The sequence below is a fragment of the Eumetopias jubatus genome, unplaced genomic scaffold, assembly GCF_037043125.1.
Source record: "Eumetopias jubatus isolate StellerSeaLion01/CBP00866 unplaced genomic scaffold, mEumJub1_p1.0 scaffold_7, whole genome shotgun sequence".
NCBI lineage: Eukaryota > Metazoa > Chordata > Mammalia > Carnivora > Otariidae > Eumetopias > Eumetopias jubatus.
Window position 1 is genome coordinate 29,550,834 of NW_028274813.1, and position 20,826 is coordinate 29,571,659.

Genomic DNA, 20,826 nt, shown 5'->3' on the forward strand with positions numbered 1-20,826 from the left:
GCCCAACACTTCCAGCAGCTCAATATGCTCTTCTTCATTTAAAAAAAAAAAAAAAAAAAAAAAAAACACCAACCAACCAAATAAAATCTCTTTAATAAAGTACTGGAATAAAGTCTGTGACCCCCTCAGTAAAGGAGACATTCTATTCAAGGAGCGAATGGCAGGATTTGTGTATTATTTATAGCATCATATGAGTATACCTGGGTTTCCAGAGACCAATTTTACATGGGTTAACTTGTATGCCCATTCTCCCGCTAGACTCCCTGTGGGTTCCTAGAAATGAGTTCCCACTGGGCAGAATCACTGGGTCTTGGTTCCTATCAAAATATCGTTCCAACAAGGACATTTGCAGAGGCTTTTTCAGTCTCCCCCAAGTCCCTATAACCTGAGGCTACAAAATTCTCTGTACAGGGCCAGTTAGTAAATATTTTAGGCTTTGTCAGCCACATGGTCAATGTCTGCCACAACCACTCAACTCCTCTGTGATCGTCACGGACAACTAATAAATGAATAGCATGGCTGTGTTTCTGCAAATCGTGATTTATGAAACTGAAATCTGAATTTTACATAATTTTCACACATCATGGAATATTGCTTTTTTTATTTTTTCCAACCATTTCAAAATGTAAAAACCAGCCTTAGCTGAAGTGCTATACAAGAACTGATAGGATGAGTTAGGTCCAAGGACAAGTAGTCTGCTGAACTCTGCCCTAAAATTGTAACATGTCATCGGCTACAGTAAATTTTGTTTTCAACTACTGACTTCTCCTTCCCCAGAAGGCAGTGAAGTTAATCATTCCTTTTAGAAAGAAAAAGCTCACTCCAAACCCTTGCTGACAATTAGGCTTCCTCGTCTGTTTCCTGGACTAGCTCCTTGGAGGGGCTCATCTGCCTTGAGTCATTTTAACATCCAGGATCCTGCTGTTGCTTGGTGGCTTTCCCGTCAACACCATCACCTGTGAACCTTTTGTCTGCCATTATGTGTTGTGACTCACCAGAACATGAAAAATGGTGAAAAGAGAGGCCTCAGGAGAGTCAACAAGCAGACTGGCACATTCCTAAGCTAAGAAGACTAAGCTCTTCTTACTGCTTGAAAAAAGAACGTAAAGTCATGATTTCTACTGTTACTCTCCAGCCAGCCATGAGGAAAGTGTTTATTAACTGTATTGTTCAGTACCACAGTTCTTATATATTCTAAAATATAAAATAACTAGAGATGAACAGTCTGGTTCATCTCTAGGAAAGCCACACTGTAGGAGGCTATAGTAAAGGAGGATTTCCTTCATTTATTTAGAATGCATCTGCATGGGGGACACGTGGATGACTCAGTCAGTTAAGCGTCTGACTTGTGATCTCAGCTCCATTCTTGATCTCACAGTCATGAGTTTGAGCCCCACACTGGGCTCCATGCTGGATGTGAAGCCTACTTAAAAAAAAAAAAAAAAAAAAAGCATCTGCTTGGTCATTTGCCCTCAATGCCCTACAAGAACCTAAGATAAGGACCCAGTAAGGAGTAAGGAAGGTCTTTAACTAAGATACCCACCCCCATCCTTGCTGTCAGTCACTGAAAGGCTCTTCTTTCCTGTCTTCAAAGGGACATTAGCAAATACAAACGGATATCCTAGACTCAATTTAGGTCGCCATATATCTACCATCCCAAACACTGAAAGGAAAACCAAGTCTTCAGCACATCCTCTCTGTAGCTATGAAAAACAGATAAAATTCTAAAATTATTTTTCCATCCCTTAGATAGTGTAATAGCCAGAATAATACCCTCCTCCCCCTCAAGATGTCTGCATCCTAACTCCCAAAACCAGTGAATACGCTGCCTCGCACAACAAAAAGGACTTTGCAAGTGCGAGTAAGTTAAGGATTTTGAGATGGGGAGGTTACCCTGGATTATCTGGGTGGGCTCCATGTGATCACGGGTTCCTATAAGAGGGATGCAAGAGTTAGAGAGGGAGACATGATGGCCGAAGGAGGTCAGACGGATGCAGGGTCATGAGTTGAGAAATGTGGGCAGCCTCTAGGAAAAGGAAGGAAATGGGTTTTCCCCTAGAGCCTCCAGAAGGAATACAGCCCTGCCAAATCATTTTAGACTTCTGACCTCCGGGACCGTGGAGAATAAATCTGTTTTGTTTTAAGCCCCTAATTTCATGGTAATTTGTTACAACAGCCATTGGGAACTAATACAGCAGCTGCTAAAAATGTCCCAGATAAAATGTAGTTTCTTACAAGTCAGCCACTTTATCTCAGTACACTTAACCCTGAAGAATGAAAGGAAACTTCTACTCCTCTCTCAAGCAGGGTCCCTGAACTCCAGAACTAGTGAACACTGAAATAAAATGCGATATAAAAGGGAAGGTTGAAAGGGTGAGTGGGCAGCAAGAGAACACTGCAGTCATATACAAAAAGCATTATCCACGAGGGCTGCAAAGGATGAGATAGAAATGGAATGTGCCTTATTTATAGCAAAGCCTGCCTCCCCTCCCAAGTGTATGACAGAAGAGCTGTTTTAAAGTTTTATTCTTCAAACTTGGCTGCAGAACTTGGCTGTATCTCAGAACTGTGCTTTTGTATTTAGCTTTAAAATATAAGAAGCAACCCCATGGTTAAACTGGAGGCAGAGGTGGTGCGGGCAGGAAAAATGCAGAGGGCAGGGAGTGGAAAGAGGTTGAAATGTTATTCTTATTTAGTTAGTTGCTTAAGAAAAACAAATAGAGGATAAAATAGCAAAAGGCTTGGAAAAGTTCCAAGTTGAAAATTTCTCAAGACCCAGGCGTTGAGGCTCTCCAGATAAGGGTGGTGCTGCAAAGCCAGTCAGACATTAGGATGGGGATCTGGTTTCGAGGTAGAAAGGAAAGAATACTCTAGCCCAATTATTAGAGATCCCCTCACCCTCTTCCTTTTTTTAAAATTTATTTGTTAGAAAGAGAGTACACTCAAGCATTAGTTGGGGGGGAAGGGCAGAGGGAGAGGAAGAAGCAGACTCCTCACTGAGCAGGGAGTCCAACACGGGACTCGATCCCAGGACCCTGGGATCATGACCTGAGCCGAAGGCAGACCCTTAACTGACTGAGCCACCCAGGTGCCCCTCTTGCCCTCCTTCTTAAGCTCAATGAACACTGACAGCAACCCAGGGAAGGCCAGCCTATATATGCAGAAACTAATACTGACCTTCCAGAAAACAATATGTATCAGGAGTCATGACATAGGTCATGCCCTCTGACCTGGAAATTCTAAATTTTGCTAGTAATAAAAGGAACTGAATAACTAAGTTACAGTATATTATCTACTCAGAATATAATACAATCTTCAAAACTTATGATTATGATGACATATTGTGGCACAGATTAATGCTTAGGATATGGTAGGAAAACATAAAATAGTATAGACACTATGATTACCCACTAGGCTAATACGTGTTTTAATTTTTAATTAATTGAAGTATAATTAACATGTATCATATTAGTTTCAGGCATACAATATAGAATTGTTATTCTATACACTTCTCAGTGCTCAGTAAGTATAATCTTAATCCCCTTTATCTGTTTTACCCTCCCCCTTGCCTCCCCTCTGATAACCACCAGTTTGTTCTCTATATTTGAGTCTGTTTTGTCTGTCTCTTTTTTGTTTCTTTTGTTTCTTAAATTCCACATATGAGTGAAATCACATGGTGTTTGACTTATTTCCTAGCGTTATACCCTCTAGGTCCATCCATGTTATTGCAAATAGCAAGATTTTATTCTTTTTTATGGCTGAATAATATTCTATCATATGTATACACCACACCTTCTTTATCCATTCATCCATGGATGGACACTTGGGTTGCTCCCATATCTTGGCTGTTGTAAATAATGCTACAATAAACATAGTGCTGTATATATCTTTTCAAACTAGTGTCTTCATTTTCTTTGGGTAAAAACCCAGTAGAGGAATTACTGGATCATATGGTAATTTTTTTTTAATTTTTTTGAGGAACCTCCATGCTGTTTTCCATAGTGGCTGCACAAATTTGCATTCCTACCAATAGCACCCAAGGGTTCCTTTTTCTCCACATCCTTGTCAACACTTGTTATTTCTTGGTTATGAGTCTAGCCATTCTGTCAGGTGTAAAGTGATACCTCATTGTGGTTTTAGTTTGCATTTTCCTGATGATTAGTGATGTTAATCATCTTTTCATGTGTCTGTTGGCCATCTGTACATCTTTGGAAAATGTCTATTCAGGCCCTCTGCCCATTTTTTAATCAGACTATTTGGGCGGGGGTTGTTGTGTTGTATGACTTCTACATATATTTTGGATAACAACCCCTTATCGAATATATCCTTTTGTTTTGTTGATGGTTTCCTTCATTGTGCAAAAACTTTTTATTTGGGTATAGTCCCAATAGTTTCATTTTACCTTTGTTTCCCTTGCCTGAGGAGACATATCTAGAAAAATGTTTCTACAACTGTCAAAGAAATTACTGCCTATGTTTTCTTCTAGGAGTTTTACGGTTTCTGGTCTCATATTTAGGTCTGTAATCTACTTTGAGTTTATTTTTGTGTATGGTGGAAGAAAGTGGTCCAGTTTCATCCTTTTGCGTGTAGCTGTCCATTTCCCCAGCACCATTAACTGAACAGACCGTCTTTCCCATTGTATATTCTTGCCTCCTTTGTCATAGATTAATTGGCCACATAATTCTGGGTTTATTTCTGGGTTCTACATTCTGTTCTACTGATCTATGTGTCTGTTTTTGTGCCACTACCATAATGTTTTGATTACTACAGCTTTATAGTCTCTTGAAATCTGGGACTTCGATACCTCCAGTTTTGTTCTTCTTTTTCAAGATCGCTTTGGCTATTCAGGGTAGCCCTGAATATGATATATTATATATGTGCTAATACTATATATATATATAAGTAGCACACTACTTATATAAAATAAAAGCTGGAAGGAAATCAAAATGTTAACTGTGGTCATATTCGCATGGTAGGAATATGTGAGATATTTTTTTCTATAGTTCATATATTCTTTTGAAAATGAATTATTACTTTTAAAATGGAAAACAATGAATTTTTAAAAGGAAGGAAAGAAAATCAGTCAGGAGAAAGCTCAGCATTACCAACATTTTATGAGGTGAGTTTCAGAACTAAAAATGTTTAATGTTTTCTTGCTTCAGGTTCTCCATATGAAGAATAAGGCTATTATTACACCAGGCACATCTCCTAGATTTAGTGTAATAAAATACACTGCCTCCTAAGTACATCTCTGTTTTCTTATCACCACACCTTTACTTCCACAACTCCCACCACCTAGAATCATTTCTTGGCCTTTCCTACAGAACAAAATCCTCCCCTTTCTTAAGACGCAATTCAAGTCATTTCTCTTGAAATTCCTTCCTCCTCTGTAAGCACCTCCTTGTTAACACCAACCCTTCCTATAATTAACTACAAACAACTCTGAAATCTCCTTTGTTTTTTTCTATGTAATTTAATTTCTTTAAAAAAAATTACAAACTTTAGAATAATGCAAACTCAGATTCAAATCTCATACCAGTCATTTACTCCTTCTGATCCTGTTTCCTTGCATATAATATAGAATGACCACCAATTGCTAATAAGCCATTCTGGTGATTACATGATTCAGTGTATATGCAGTACCCAGCACGGTATCCAGTACAGAGTGGTAGCCAATAAATCCCTATTATCTTCCTTAATCTTGCATCAGCAGATCTGCACTAAAGAGAATACTAACAGTAGTTCTCCAGACAAAAGAAAAATGATCCTAGAGGTAAGCACAGAGACGTAGAAAATAATAAAGAAATGAAAACAATAATTTTTTGGTAAATCTACACAACCCTTATATTTAGCAAAGAAAACAAAAATTTTACAAAAATGCTCAAGGCCAGTAGGGTTTTTAAAGTAAAGAATATTCAATTGGACCATATCCCAGGATGTCAAGAACCATCTTCTTTTCAAAGCAATTAGTAGGTCTACCAGAACAGGGACCCAGTAACCTGAGGGGTCATTCCAAATATGAATCCTATCCCCCTATGATTATTTAATTCCTTTTCAACAAATATTTGATTGATTTATATCTTTTGATGTTATTTACCAGAGGTACGAATATTCTTTTCGCGTGAATGTGTGTCTACAGCTATATGTCTATCTTTGTATATATTTCCGTTCACTTATTGTAATACATTTTTAGAAGTGAGAATGTGGATCAAAAGACTTGTCCATCTTCAGTCTTGATCTCTATTGGCAATCATGATTTTTAAAAAATAATGCTCCTATCCCACAATGACTGAAACACTTACTTATTTTCTCTTCACAGATATCTGTAGGCTTTTAGTTTTTCTTGTTCAAAATCCTGAGAATGAGAACTTCACTCTATGGCCATTCAAGTTCTCCATAGTGCGGGAACACTGCAAAGGAGTGTCAATAGTGAGAGTAATAAATTGCCAAAATGTAAAATCTGAGACTCTTTGAAACGAAATGAGGGGGGAGAGATGGGAAAAAATGAAATGAAGCCTTGAACACACTAAAGGCTTTCCAAATTAGAAAGCTATACTTGTGGCAACACATCATATTAAACCACACTGAGCTGTTCTCGACACTAAAAATACCATCCCTTTCATCTGCGGACACTGATACCACTAGTCGGGGACTTGCCCACACTCCTGTCTCCTGCCAACCAAGATAATGTGACGGGGAGCTTTTCCTCTGGCAATTCCAATCCTAGGGGGAAAGGAAAACAGACAGTTTTTTCCTAAGGCAATAAAAAACTTTCAAAATACTTAATGAAAGGAACCTTAAAATGCAGATTGAACAATTAAATTAGTTACCCAGAATACTCTCTGAAGTTAGTCCTTGAAAAAAGAAAAGAAAAGAAACCCTAACTGTTCAAGACCAAAAAGCATTTGTTTGAAACATACTGACTTACCTGACTTTTTAAAGTTTTGCTTGGGTTAACTTTTTAAAAAAATTTTAAAAGAAAACAAAGAAGGCTATAAAAAGAATAAATAGGTAAGGAAATGTGGGTGTCTTTATTTTAGATTATGAAAGCCCTGGCATGTTAGAGCTGAAAGTACTTTCTTCGAGATCACCCAGCCTAGCTAATCCCTCACTTCACAAATAGCGGAACTAGCCTTGAAGCAGAAACAACTTGTGCACAGCCTGAAGTCATCTAGTGGTGCAGCCACAATCAATCAGAGACACCCTGGCTCAGTTACACACTCCTTCCATGACACTTTACTTCTCTGCCCACAAGGAGGAGAAGGGCAGGCAACCCAGCTCTACAGTTATTTGGTTCAAAATTTTGTTGGTTTCAGGAGATCTGACATTTCCCAGGTGTAACCTGGTAAAAAGATAACTCCTTTGCCCTCAGATTTGCCCTACACTTTATTGGTCACCAAACCCGGTTGGTTGTACCTCCTAAACATCTCTCAAGCACATCGTTTCATCTATGTTACCATTGCCATTGACATGGACGTCATTTTCTCCTCACCCGAATTCCTATAAAATCACCAAACCAGTCTGCCCACTAATCTTACCATTTCTCTCATACCCTCTCTGCAAAGTGTGTTCTCCATACTGACCATATGACTTCCTGGTTTCAAGTTCTTTCGTGGTGATTTTCCTTATGAAGTAAAACAAGGTTTCAGTGTCTTTCCTTTGCTTGGGGTTAATACCTGCATGAGTCAGAGACTCATCAGGAAACAGATGGCACATATAAGAGAATTCAAAAAAGGTTTATTTCAAAAAGGACCAAGTATAAAGAAGTGGCAGAGTATAGGAGAACCACAAGAAACACTCAGGAACCTCTGACTTGTGCATAAACCCCTCACCTAGCAGTGGACCTAGTCACCTGCTCCTTACAGAAAGGATATAGAATGTTATGTCCAAGATTAGGTTATAAAAGAGTGAAACTCCCACTACCACCCCCCTTTCTGCCTCTTCTTCCTTACTCACTCTGATAAAACAAGCTGCCTTGTTGTGAGCTATCCTGTGGAAAAACACACGTAGCAAGAAACTCAGAGTGGCTCCAGTCAACAGTTAGTGAGGAACTGAGGCCATCACTCCCACAGCACTCGAGGAACTGAATCCAGCCAACACACACATGAGTAAGCTTGGAGTGGGCCCTTCCTCAGGTGAGTCCTCAGATTAAACTGCAATCCCAGCCAACATCTGATTGTGGTCTTTGTGAGAGGCACTGACCCAGGGGACCCACCTAAGATTACTGACCCATGGAACCTATGACATAAACAATGTTATGCTTAAGCCAATTAACCCCATCACATTTTGGGGTAATTGGTTATACAGCAATAGAGGACTATACAAACTGGAGCCACCCAGATGCCCAAAAAAGATGAAGAGAAGAAAAGGGTATGAGGACCAGAGAACAATGATCTTCAGTCAAGGGGCATGGGCAGTGCAAGACTCTACAGAGAGGGAGCCATGGCAAGGGACGTCCTGGCTTTGCTCTTCTTCCTCCCTCCCATTTCTCCCCAGGCTTCTACTGACCTAACTTGATTCAAAGCCACAGCTCCCAAGAGCCCTGCAGATGAGTCTACTTCCTAGGGCAGAGAGCAGCACATTCCAGTGGAAAGTGGATGTGCAGGTACAAAGGGAAGATATATGATGTCCTAAATCTTTGGCAGAATATGTAAGGTCTTTCATGATCCAGCCCTCATCTCCCCCAGCCAACTTTATTTCTCAACCTCCATCACATATACATAGCTCCAAGAAAACAGCCACTTGAAGTTCCCAGAACTCAGTTTATAACATCGCAACTCTGTCCCTTTCCATGTGGTAGTCCTTCTGCCTCCTACACTTCTTTTTCCCCTTCTCTGCCATGTTAATTCCTATTCATCTTTCACGAATTAAGGCAGGTGCCAAATCCTCTGGATGTCTTCTATGACATCCCATCATCCTCTCTCTTGATATTCGTGACCTTTCTACCTCCTTCCACATTCCTCAGCTCATGTCTACCAACGGCCTCTTGCAATTGTCTAGTTACCCATCTCTGCCCCATTAGCTTACAGGTTTTGTCAGGGCACAGATTTCATCTTGCATTCCTAGCATCTGGCATGCAAATGACACTAATGCATATTTGCTGATTAAATTATTGCTAATCTTCATTGTGCCTTGGTCACCAGGATCTATAGATTACCTGACTCTCGGTTGTGCTGGCCACTACCACTGTCTTCCATGAATTCCAAAACAATCTCCTATTCCCAGCTTGTTCATCAGGCTTGCCTCTTCCAGGCTAGATTCTTTTCCCCTTCTTGCTGCATACCACTGCCTGTGTAACTAAAATAGTGCTACATTTACTTTTTGGAAATATGCCTAAAGCAACTTCTATGCAGGACTGCAAGGGTCCTAGAACATTAGGGAAAGTGACCTTGGAGTATCGGGGCAACACAAAGGCAAGACCTGAATTCCAGCAGAGAAGGAATAAATAACTGGAAACTAACAAGTGAAGGAAGCCAGCAATGACATACAAGAACATTGGCTTTTTCTTCTTTCTCTAAGACTTCTAATTCATCCCTAACACTATGTATTACTGACAGTATCCAGTGCTACTATTTAAACACTGTTCCTCCTACCTAAAGTACAATCAGTACCACCAAAAAAATACCTGGACAAACGTCTTAAATGTTACCAGTGAGCCAAAGAAACAGGTCGCCACCAAGAAAATACTTTGTTGAATGTTAAATCATTACAAGTACAATTTTTCTCTTGATGCCTAACTACATTACGTTTTATCTCAATCCAGTTTAGGTTATGTAGGACTGTTTAAAATATTTCCAGAAAAGTTCGAAAGACCCTTAATTAAGTATGTCTACAGTCTCACAACACTGTTTTGACATCAGGGAAGTTTAACTTCTAAATGATTATAAACTTACAGAATGAAACTGGTAAATCATTACAGAAAAGTATGTTTACAATATTTAGTCCAATCCCCTCATTTTACAGAAGAGGAAATGAAGCCAAAGTAATATTTTATTTATTACATTGATGGGTTGCTAGGTACACAGGGTTCATTTTGTCATGCTTCTTTCTACTTTATGTGGACACTGAATATATTCTTTTGGTGTAAGAAATGTTTTGTGGCTGGGAAGGAAGGAGGAAAAGAAAGGAGAGAGGAGGAAATCAAAATAAGAAACAGAGCTTTAGGAAAATGAAGTTGTCGATCCAGAGAACCAAAGCAGTAAGCATGGGAGCTGGGGCCAGATATCCAGAGCAATCTGCTCCCTGTCTGGCATCTTCCGCCACACTGTACTGCCTCATGACCCAAGTTTGGGTCAAGTTAAGCTACAATTTTCTCTGTCCAACTACCATCTAATTGCCCAGAGTTCTACCAAATCAAATTACCAGTCAAGTTGGAAATTTCTCAAGAGACATTATTAACACCACTCAGAGAACTAAACAAAACCGGCAAGCAACCTACTTATACGCAAAAGAATTCTGAGTTTATAAAAGAAAGTAGACATTTTAGAAAATCTTTACCCGAGAAACAAGAGCACCAGCAAGCAGAAGGAAGTTTTAGCATTTACAAATGTTCAAAGTTAACCCAAGTCAAATCTCTGAGAATAACCATGAAAAGCAAAGAGCTGCTGCACAGTATTTTCATTTATTTAATTCATCCAAAGTCTGTTGAGCCCCGACAATGTGGCAGTGGTAGTCTGTGGTTGATAACATGGTGGTGGAAGGGACACCAACAGGGGGAATCAGGCGACCTGGACACAATCATGGCTTCACTGGGAAACTGCTGAGTAACCTGATGTAAATTACATACTCTCTCCACCCTTCGGTTTGCTCATCTAAATGAGGGTGTTACTAAAATCCCCTACTTGTAAGTCTATGACAGGAGATTGGTTCTTCTACATCTGAGAGATTTACAAATAATTATAAAATCAAAAACCCACTTCAAAACATCAACTTCCCCATCACTTTGCCATGTGTACTCTACCTGGATATTGTAAAAGATAAGTAAGTGTGTTTCAAACTCAAGATTCTTCTGATTAGAGTTTAAAACTCAGATTCCTAGGGGGCGCCTGGGTGGCTTAGTCGGTTAAATGTCTGCCTTCAGCTCGGGTCCTGATCTCAGGGTCCTGGGACTGGCCAGTGTCACGCTCCCTGTTCAGTGGGGACTCTGCTTCTCCCTCTCCCTCTGCCCCACCCCCCTCCCTGCTCATGCCCCCTCCCTCTCTCTCAAATAAATAAAATCTTTTTTTTTAATTTTTTAAAATAAAAAATAAAATAAGACAGATTCCCAGGACCCAATTCAGACCTATGAAACAAAAATATCTTGGTGAAGGGGATCCTTTGAGGATCAATATTTTTCTAAAACACCCCTAAGTGATCTGATGTTCAGCCAGGTTCAAATATCATCCCTACATTGGGCAATTCAATGACCCAGGATTTTTCAGATCCAAGAATATAAAAAAGGTTAACAGGGTCTGGGTGACTTAATAAATAATTAAGGTTTTCTCTTAAATAGATTTTTAATGTGACCAATACATTTTTCATATACACCTCCAATCCAAAATGTGAATGTGAAGGATGAAAAACTAAATTAGAAAGTCTGTTCCACTCAATAAATAAACCATGCCTTGGGCAAAGTACAACTTCTCACAGTTAATGACACAGAAAACATGAAAAGGAAATGAAGAGGATTCTGAGAATGTAGGCTTAAGAAACCCACCCATCATTACTCATATGTCAGAAGGTGACCATCCTAAATGGCATTTAAAAGTCACAACAACATCATGGACATAATCATTCCACCTATTACTCGGAAGTTTACCCGAAAGCTCCATTTCTCTAGATCTGGCTTGTTAAATGTCAGCATCTGAATCAACACAACACAGTCCGAGCAAAAACTTCACACTAAAAACATATGACATGAGTAAGAAACAAACAAGAGAAAGAAAACAAAAAGGAAAGCACTATTTGCATAATTTTTAATATAAGTTTCTGTTGTAGACCTCTAAAAAAAGGTTTGGTTCTAGAGTTTACAAACTTGAAAAAACCATTACAGAAGAGGACTTCCATAGCAAATGTCTTGAATTGACCTTGGTTTCAAGGTTTAATCTTTACTGACACCTTGAGGATAGTGTCCTGCGATATTGGTTGTATTGGTTGTAGCCAATGGCTGGTCCACAGCACTGCGAATAGAGAACTAAGTAAATAACCCATGGTTGAAACGCAACCAGGATTTAGTCAAATGAACTAGGTTTAAATGATTCCAGGTCCTAGACCCATACTAAGCAATGCCTTCTTTCCAACAGATCGAACAGATGCAGTATCCCTTTTATAGCAATTAACTAATATAGCAAATAACATGAACACATGCATACCCCACACACAAATTTGTCATAAGTAAGCAAGATATATTTCCAATATAGAAACCAAATGGCTAGTAAGTCATATCTCTGAAGAACTACAGCAATTGACAACTTTGTATCTAAATTAAACCAAAAAAGAGTCCCCTCCTACCACCTAAAAAGTAAAAATCAAGTTCCCACAAACCTGAAGGAAGTTTTCCTTTCAACATAATACCAAACATTCTAGTAGAAATGTGTTTGGGTTGCATGACCTTTACATTTCCTACCAACCTTTAATAACCCATTGGTTTATAATCTCCTAAACAACATAAAAATAATTGAATTTAAATTTAAAAAATTGTAGTTTTCCTGTGTCTTAAAAAAGCAACTCACTGTATAAACATAGTTTAGTCAACTTATTAATAGCACCAACATTTATACATTTTATAATTTATTTCCTCCCCAAATGACACTGTCTTTATAAGACCTAAAGATAAAAAAAAAAAAAGGAGCATTCACTATGGACCACAACCATGCAAAGTAAGATGTGAAATGCCTCACTTACTTTATCTAAATGAATCTTCATAATGACCCCACAAGGTACTATCCTTCCTCCCACCTTTTATTCTTCTTTTTAAAATGAAGAAACTGAAGCTCACAGAACTCAAGGTCACACCACTAGGAAGTAGTAGAGTTGCAATAATTTTAACCTAGGTGTGATTCCAAAGCTCACATTTCTATGAGCTTGGCATTAGGGTTTCCCAGCATGGGGTGGGTTAAGAAGGTAATGATGAATAAACATCCTTCTATTCAGTATGCTTCACTAATTGGTTAGCCCTGTTAATCTCTTTTTTCTTTACTACAACTTAATAGGCATCTCTGTTAGAGAAGGGTTATCTAAGCATTCTCTTACAAAGCAAAGGATTAAGGAATTTGATACTCAAAGCAAGATTGGTTTGAGGTCTCTATAAAGAAAGAGACAAATTCACCATATTGATCATCCAGAAATATCTAGTTCAACCTTGCCCATGTGATTAGCAGAGATCAAACACAGTCTTGCAGAATACACAGAACCCAGCAGACAACTCAAATATTTAGTGAAATGAATGAACATTAACTCATTTTCCTTATTAATATGTAATATAGTTAGGTTAAATTTTCACACATATGCAAGACTTAAAAAGGTGTATTAATAAGAAGCAGTTATTCCCTCAAATTCAACACCTGCACAAATAAAACTATGTGCCATAGTTCCTTCCTTTAAGACATTCTTCCAAATATCCCTATTTGAATTAATGGCATCAGTGTCTTTCTATACCCAAGGTCAAAACGCAGTCATCTTTGATTCTCTATTCCCCTTCTAATTCTATATTCATTCAGTTTCCAAGTCATTTTTACTCTTTAATCCCTTTGCTCAGTCCCACTCAATTCTGAGGGTTATTTCCCCTGCTAAATTAGTGTCCTCCTTACCTTTCTCACAGAGACAGAAATACCAATCCCCTCCCCCCCCCCCCGCCCTGGACCTTGAATCTGCCTTCATAATAATGCATCTGGCACACAATGGCAAGACTCATAATCCCAAAGAGATTTTACAACTCCTAGCACAAAATTTTTCATGATTAAATTGCCTATGATTCAACATTCTAAAATCTGGTTCCATCCAGACTCTTCCCAAAATCTTACCTCCATTACTCCATGTAGTCACCTATGCCCCCAAGCTCACTGGTTCTGGATGCTGTTCACCTTCTTCAGCTCCTTCCCTTTGCTGAACGTATCTCACCACCTGGAATGTTGTTCTTCCTTTTTCTGCTTTCCACATAAAACAGGCCTACTCATCCTTTAAAACGGAGTTCAAAGACCACCCCTCCACCAGTCCACACCTGGCCTCTGAGCCTGGAAGTAATCACCTACTCCTCTGATTTCATATAACACTCTATTTGCACTTCTTTTTTGGAAAGTGACACTTAGATTATTACAGTTATTTGTGTACATCTTATGTCTCCTACTGACTGCAGACATCTAATACATGCATACCTCTGTTATCTCCCATAGCATCTAGACCAGGATCTTGTACCTACTGTGGGTTCAGAAACAATCAAAATGTTACACAAAGGCTTTTTACCTCAAATGAGAATATATCTCCCTCTGCATTGCTTAGGCAAACTTTGCATTTAAAGAAAACCAAAGTGGGGGCACATGGCTGGCTCAGTCTGTAGACCATGCAAATCTTGATCTCAGGGCTGTAAGTTCAAGCCCCACACTAGGTGAAGAGATTACTTAAAAATAAAATCTTTAAAGAAAACCAAATCATATTTTTCCAAGTATAACAAACCTAAGTTCCTTGAATTTTAGTATTGGAAAATCAGAGGCTATGAGAAGAAAATGATATTCATTTATCAGTCAAGGCAGTTTAGGCAGAAAACATTTGTCAAGCTGTCAACCATCAGTCAACCCTACACAAAACACACACACACACACACAGACACACACACACAGAGGCAGTACCCCTAGCATTTAATGAGAGGCCTTACTTTTCGGTAGACTATCATATTTGGAGAACTCTCCTCTGGGTCAGCGATTCCCACTGCTCTTTGATCCCCAGATCCCTGAGCCATCCCGGATATCTTCACTCACACTGCAAAAATAAATAATAGATCATTAAGACATGAAGATAATATATAAAGAAAGCTCTACAATGCAAAGAAGTAAGTATCTTTTGGCAGGTGATACAAAAATAAAACATGATGAATTTATTTTTCCTCATTAATTTAAGCAGTATTTTTAAAAATGTTTAGGGGATAATTGGGTTCTTGTTATCCACATACATTATTCTAATCCCAAGCAACTTATTCTTTATTTTCAGCCCAGAATCATGCACCCTAGGGGTGAGCTTATGCCAGTTCTACATAAACTTCTGAAGACAGATGAAGCCAACCATTTTGATGTTGATTTTGTCTTTTTTTTTTTTAAAGATTTTATTTATTTATTAGAGAGAGAGAATGAGAGATAGAGAGCATGAGAGGGAAGAGGGTCAGAGGGAGTAGCAGACTCCCCGCCGAGCAGGGAGCCCGATGTGGGACTCGATCCCGGGACTCCAGGATCATGACCTGAGCCGAAGGCAGTCGCCTAACCAACTGAGCCACCCAGACGCCCTGAAAGAAGCCAGACACAAAGATCACTGCAATGGACTGAATGTTTATGTCCCCACCAAAATTCACATGTTGAAATTCTAACCCCCAGTGTGATGGTATTAGGGGGTAAAGTCTTTGGGAGGTAATTAGTGCCCTTATAAAAGAGACCCCAGAGAGCTCCCTTCTACCATGTGGGGACACAGTGAGAATAAAACCATCCATGAACCAGACACCAAATCTGCTCAAGCCTTGATCTTGGACTTCCTAGGCTCCAGAAATATGAGAAATAATAGGTCATTCCCAACCTTGCTGTTATTAACACAGTTTTCTAGGTGGGAGATAAGCCAGCCAAACTGTGATATTCTTTTTTTTTTTTTTTTTTAGATTTTATTTATTTATTTGAGAGAGAGAGAGAATGAGAGATAGAAAGTATGGGAGGGAAGAGGGTCAGAGGGAGAAGCAGACTCCCTGCTGAGCAGGAAGCCCGATGTGGGACTCGATCCCGGGATTCCAGGATCATGACCTGAGCTGAAGGCAGTTGTTTAACCAACTGAGCCACCCAGGCGCCCCCAAACTGTGATATTCTATTATAGCAGCCCGAACAGACTAACACAGTCAGATATTGTATGATTCCATTTACGTGAAATGAATAGGTAAATCTATAGAGACAGGAAGCAAATTGGTAGCTACCAATAGCTGGGCGGAGGATGGAATGGGGTTACTGCTTAATGGATATGGGGTCTCCTCTGGGATAATGAAAACATTTTTGAACTAGATAGGGGTGATGGATGCAGAATGTTGTGAATGTGTTAAAAGCCACTGAAATGTATGCTTTAGTTAATTTTATGTTATGTGAATTTAACCTCAATTAAGTAAAATGAATATTTTTAATTTGACCTTTTTAAAAAGTGTGAAAAGGTATCAGTGTAACAGTGACAGCATATGGAATTTTTGAGAAAAGAAGTTCAGTGCTTGGTATCACCCTATATTTGCTGTGCTACTTCGTACAAGTTAAATAACCTATTGGGTTCTCTTTGTTAACTTCCTTTTTAAAACAAAATGTTGAACGCCTGCTGTGTACCCAGAACCATGCCAAGGCACCTCCCTCTACACTGCTCTCATCAGCGAACTGTGAATTCCACAGAGTACTCACAGGGATGGGTCCAATAAACTGAGTATAAACGTATCATATAAAGCCAAAGAAGTCCTACACAAATGTTACCACTAAGCTAAGAGCCTGCCTGGGTTATTTGCACAAAATTCATAGGCTTTTCAACAAGGAAACTTTTATAAATACCATACTTGACAGAAAAGGCCATTTTAATTCAAAATAAAAACTCAGGAAAGATTTTATCGTAAAGTAAGTTGGTACCAAAGGTCATTCCATAAAAGCCAATTTGGGTGGGAGATGGGCAAGAGACAGGAATTTGTCATGTGTGCTAAGAATTTAAATGCCCACAGTATACCATTTGAATGTTGCTTGCTTTCTTCAACGTTTGTGAATTAAGATGCGTTTTAAAAGTCAGATTACATGAAGAGATAAAGAACATCATTCTCTTATCTCCACTCACTGTAATGTCAGGGTTTCCATCAGTATAGTGCTACATGGAAACACTGATTATTAATTCCAATCAGTGGCTTTTAAAGTTAAATGAACAACACACTGTTTTATTTTTAAACAGCTACTTATTTCCCTACTCCTTTGCCTGAATACAGAATATGAGAGAGCATGAAAAACAAAAATTGAGTCCATTTATGTCTGCTCATTTATCTATGTAATAGAGCCATTTGGGGTTTCTGGCTTTATTTGTAAACGAACACTCGGACTTTAATGAGCATATTATCTCCCACCTAGAAAACTGTGTTAATAACAGCAAGGTTGGGAATGACCTAGAAACAATCCTGCCGGCCCTGCCTTTGCCTTTCCCTGGCAGCCCCCCTGCCCCCTACAGAAACATTTCTGGTGTTACAACAGGCTGAAGTGTCCAGGACCGGGACTTCAGACTACCAAGTGCTGGCAGACAGTCTCTGTGGTAGGAATTTCAGTGAGTCTTGTAATGTAGTAGAAAAGCTTCTATTTTTGGTTCCTCTAGCAGCTCATTTTGAAACTCAATGTCATTTAACTTTTCTGTGTCTAGAAAGAATCATTTCTAAAATAGTGATCTAACCACTTTCCAGCCCATGTGTCAACAGTTGTTAGAGAAACAGGGTGCAAAACCTTCACAGGTAAGGGGGCTCTGATTACATCCATTGACTGTGAAGCTAGGGTTTGTGACCTTAAAGGGCTAGATTCTCATTCGTTACAACACAGGATGAAATATTTATTTGTACATGGAATATGATAGAAATGAAATAGGAATATCTTAAACTTCATGGTAGCGAAAACGCAAAAACTTCATGTTATTTATATGTACTGCATGTATAGGCACACAGTAAATAATTCAGGGTCTTTTATCTTAATATTTGAAGAATGTGAATGTTTTCCTGAAAGCACACAACCAGACTTCAACAGAAAGGAAACACATCATGTCTTACAGCTAACAAAGGGGAGAACTGAAAACGTGTTAAGAGCTTGAGTTTTTAAGTCCCCTAGAAGAGACAGGTAGTTCAGGGGTTACAAGCTGGCATCTGTCATCAGACAGATCCACATCTGAATTTAGGCTCCCCCACTTACGAGCAGTGTGATCTGGGGCAAGTTACTTCACCTCTCTATGCCTTTGCTTCCTTAGCTGTCACCAGAGTCCCCACATAGCGGAAAGCCTTCTGAACTCAGTAGCCTGGTTCCCCCACCTGATTTGCAGTTAAGTGTCAGAACTAGGTCAAGCCACAGGCTCTCTGGACCCTAGGTGGACGACAGCTGTAAAAGCCTGCATCTTCACTATTCCTTCCAGCTCAGTCCTAGAACCTCAGAACTTCCCATTTCTCACTTTCCCTCAAACACTCATCAGAATGTTCCATACCACCTCTATTCACTCATCACTGCCCATATCCTAGCCGGTGTTCTCTGGTCATGGCAGGGCTCATGCTGAACTTGTCAGAGAATCACAGAACTGCTGGAGCAAAGCATCCCCTCCCAGACTCAGCATCCCTCCCCTTGAAGTGATTTCTGTAATACCACCACCTACCACCAGGTGCGGTGGGACCCAGCATTTCCTCCAGCAAACGCACTGAGCATCTGCACACAAGGCTGCATGCTAGGCCCTGGAGACATAAAGATAAATCAGACACAGATGCTCTCATTAAAGTGTTCAGAGTCCAGGAGGGGGTTCAGGCATGTCCACAGAAGCAGGACATCGTAATGTGTGGGTGTTTAGCTATGCTGGCATAGGGCAGAACCTGGCAATGGAGATCCGAGGAGAAAGATGAATAGGAGTCTGGGGGAGGCAGAAGAGGCCATTCCAGCCTAGGGGACAACACAGGCATGGCCCTTTGAAACCCCAGCAGCGGTAGGCACCCAAGAGAAAAAAACCATGAAGACAATCTGATCTCAAGAAGATTAAGTGGAACAGTCAAATGTGGGGTTAGAAATAACAGGGCTTCGCACCTCTCTTTGTTTACTCATTTATCAGGGATCTCTACTAAAGGCAGTTCTGCTTGGGTGGGGTCTTTGTTGGTGGGGTTCACCCCTCTATCCCCAGCACCTAGAACAGGGCATGACACATAGTAGATACTCAAATATTTTTGAATGAATGAAGAAACTGATAAGATTCTACCAAGATGCAGTGTACTCCTTCTGGAACATTCATCGGGATAACAAACCATTAAAACTGCCCCACAAAGGCGGCTCTTTATTGACAAAGACCTATGTATGAAATCACACTTTTCCACAGGGTTTATTGGTATGGGTCAGCCCTGAACTCAGGAATCCATGAGCTATTTATTTACTTATTTGAGAGAAAGAGAGAGAGCGCACACTGGCCCAAGTGGGGGGAAAGGGCAGAGGGAGAGGGAGAGAGAGAATCTTAAGCAGGCTGCACGCCCAGCACGGAGCTGACATGGGGCTCGATCTCACAACCCTGAGATCATAACCTGAGCCAAAATCAAGAGTCGGACACTTAACCAACTGCGCCACCCAGGCACTCCATCCATTTGCCATTTAGATAAGAAGGAATATGTGCGAGGACAGAGAGTATAGTGAGGAGAGACCCTGTGAATAACAGAACAATTGAGCATCTCTGACTCAAACTCTGATTAGTAAATCTTCTACAAATCAGGACTGCAATTTACTCCATGTTGTGTGTGTAGTTTGCAGTTACAACAAATACCAGCTGTTTCCTTTGTAATGCTGGCCCCTCTGGAGCAAGCCAAGACTAGGGTCCAGCAGGTAACAGCGCTGAGCCCAGCAGATAGAAGGACCTCAATGTGCAAAAGAAAGAGGCTTTGAAGTCAGGTTGGAAATAGCACCTCGGCTCTGGCTACACCAAGCCTGCTGGGTAGCCTCTGACAACTGACTACCTCCCCACAATCCCCCCAACTTGGAAGATGAGAACCCTCATCTTTGCAGAGTTGTTTTTGAAGAGGAAATAAAACAAGGCATGCAAATTCCCTAGTGCAGAATGAATGTAGCAACTGACCAGCAGTCTGGTTTCATGAAATCCCAGGCCACCAGCATCAAGATCGTTGAAGAAACCCTTCCCCCACCTCAGGGATTCAGAGATGAAGCCATCAGCTGTTTAACAAGCTTCTCCCGTGATCGTGACACACAGCTAAGACTCAGACCACTGCAATGACACTCCAGTACCACTAAGATCACCATCACATGCAGCTAAAAGCCTTCAACATCATGCCTGCCCCTCTTGATGTCTAGCTCTCAAAACCCTATTCAGGGAAATATCTTGCCGGAGAGGTAATCAAAGCCTGATTGTAATATAGTCTGAATATTTGTGCTGCCAAATAAGAATCTCTGTTGATGTTATTTCCTCTCCTCCATATTGTATCAACTTCATATTGTTTGCCTCAGCCCATTAAAACCCAGTGGAGGGGCGCCTGGGTGGCTCAGTCATTAAGCATCTGCCTTCGGCTCAGGTCATGATCCCAGGGTCCTGGGATCGAGCCCCACATCGGGCTCTCCGCTCCATGGGAAGCCCGCTTCTCCTTCTCCCACTCCCCCTGCTTGTGTTCCCTTTCTTGCTGTGTCTCGCTCTGTCAAATAAATAAATAAAACCTTAAAACAAACAACAACAACAACAACAAAAACAGTGGATTTTTTTTCTGACATCAGCAATGTTAAACACTTCAGGAAAAAAGATTCACAAGATGTGTGCTAGCTCAATAGTACGAGCTTGTTTATATAGCTCTAATCTGACTGAGTGGGCAGGAACCTCCAGGGGGAAGAAGAAAGAACAACATCTCTGAAGAACAAATATCTCTTTCTGTTT

The 20,826-nt window shown here is 40.1% G+C and overlaps 1 protein-coding gene across 2 annotated transcripts in view; it reads right to left on the reverse strand.

The window, feature by feature from the left end:
* Positions 1-20,826, reverse strand: part of RGS6 (regulator of G protein signaling 6) — a 557,198-nt gene that overhangs the window by 518,376 nt on the left and 17,996 nt on the right. The window contains exon 1 of one of the 2 annotated variants that reach the window (XM_088024538.1): positions 14,849-14,947. In XM_088024538.1, the coding sequence (XP_087880664.1) occupies positions 14,849-14,932 (84 nt within the window). In that variant the 5' untranslated portion in view covers positions 14,933-14,947. Of the gene's footprint in view, positions 1-14,848; positions 14,953-20,826 lie in introns of those variants that run through there. The other variant, XM_028101509.2, reaches the window with a different exon arrangement.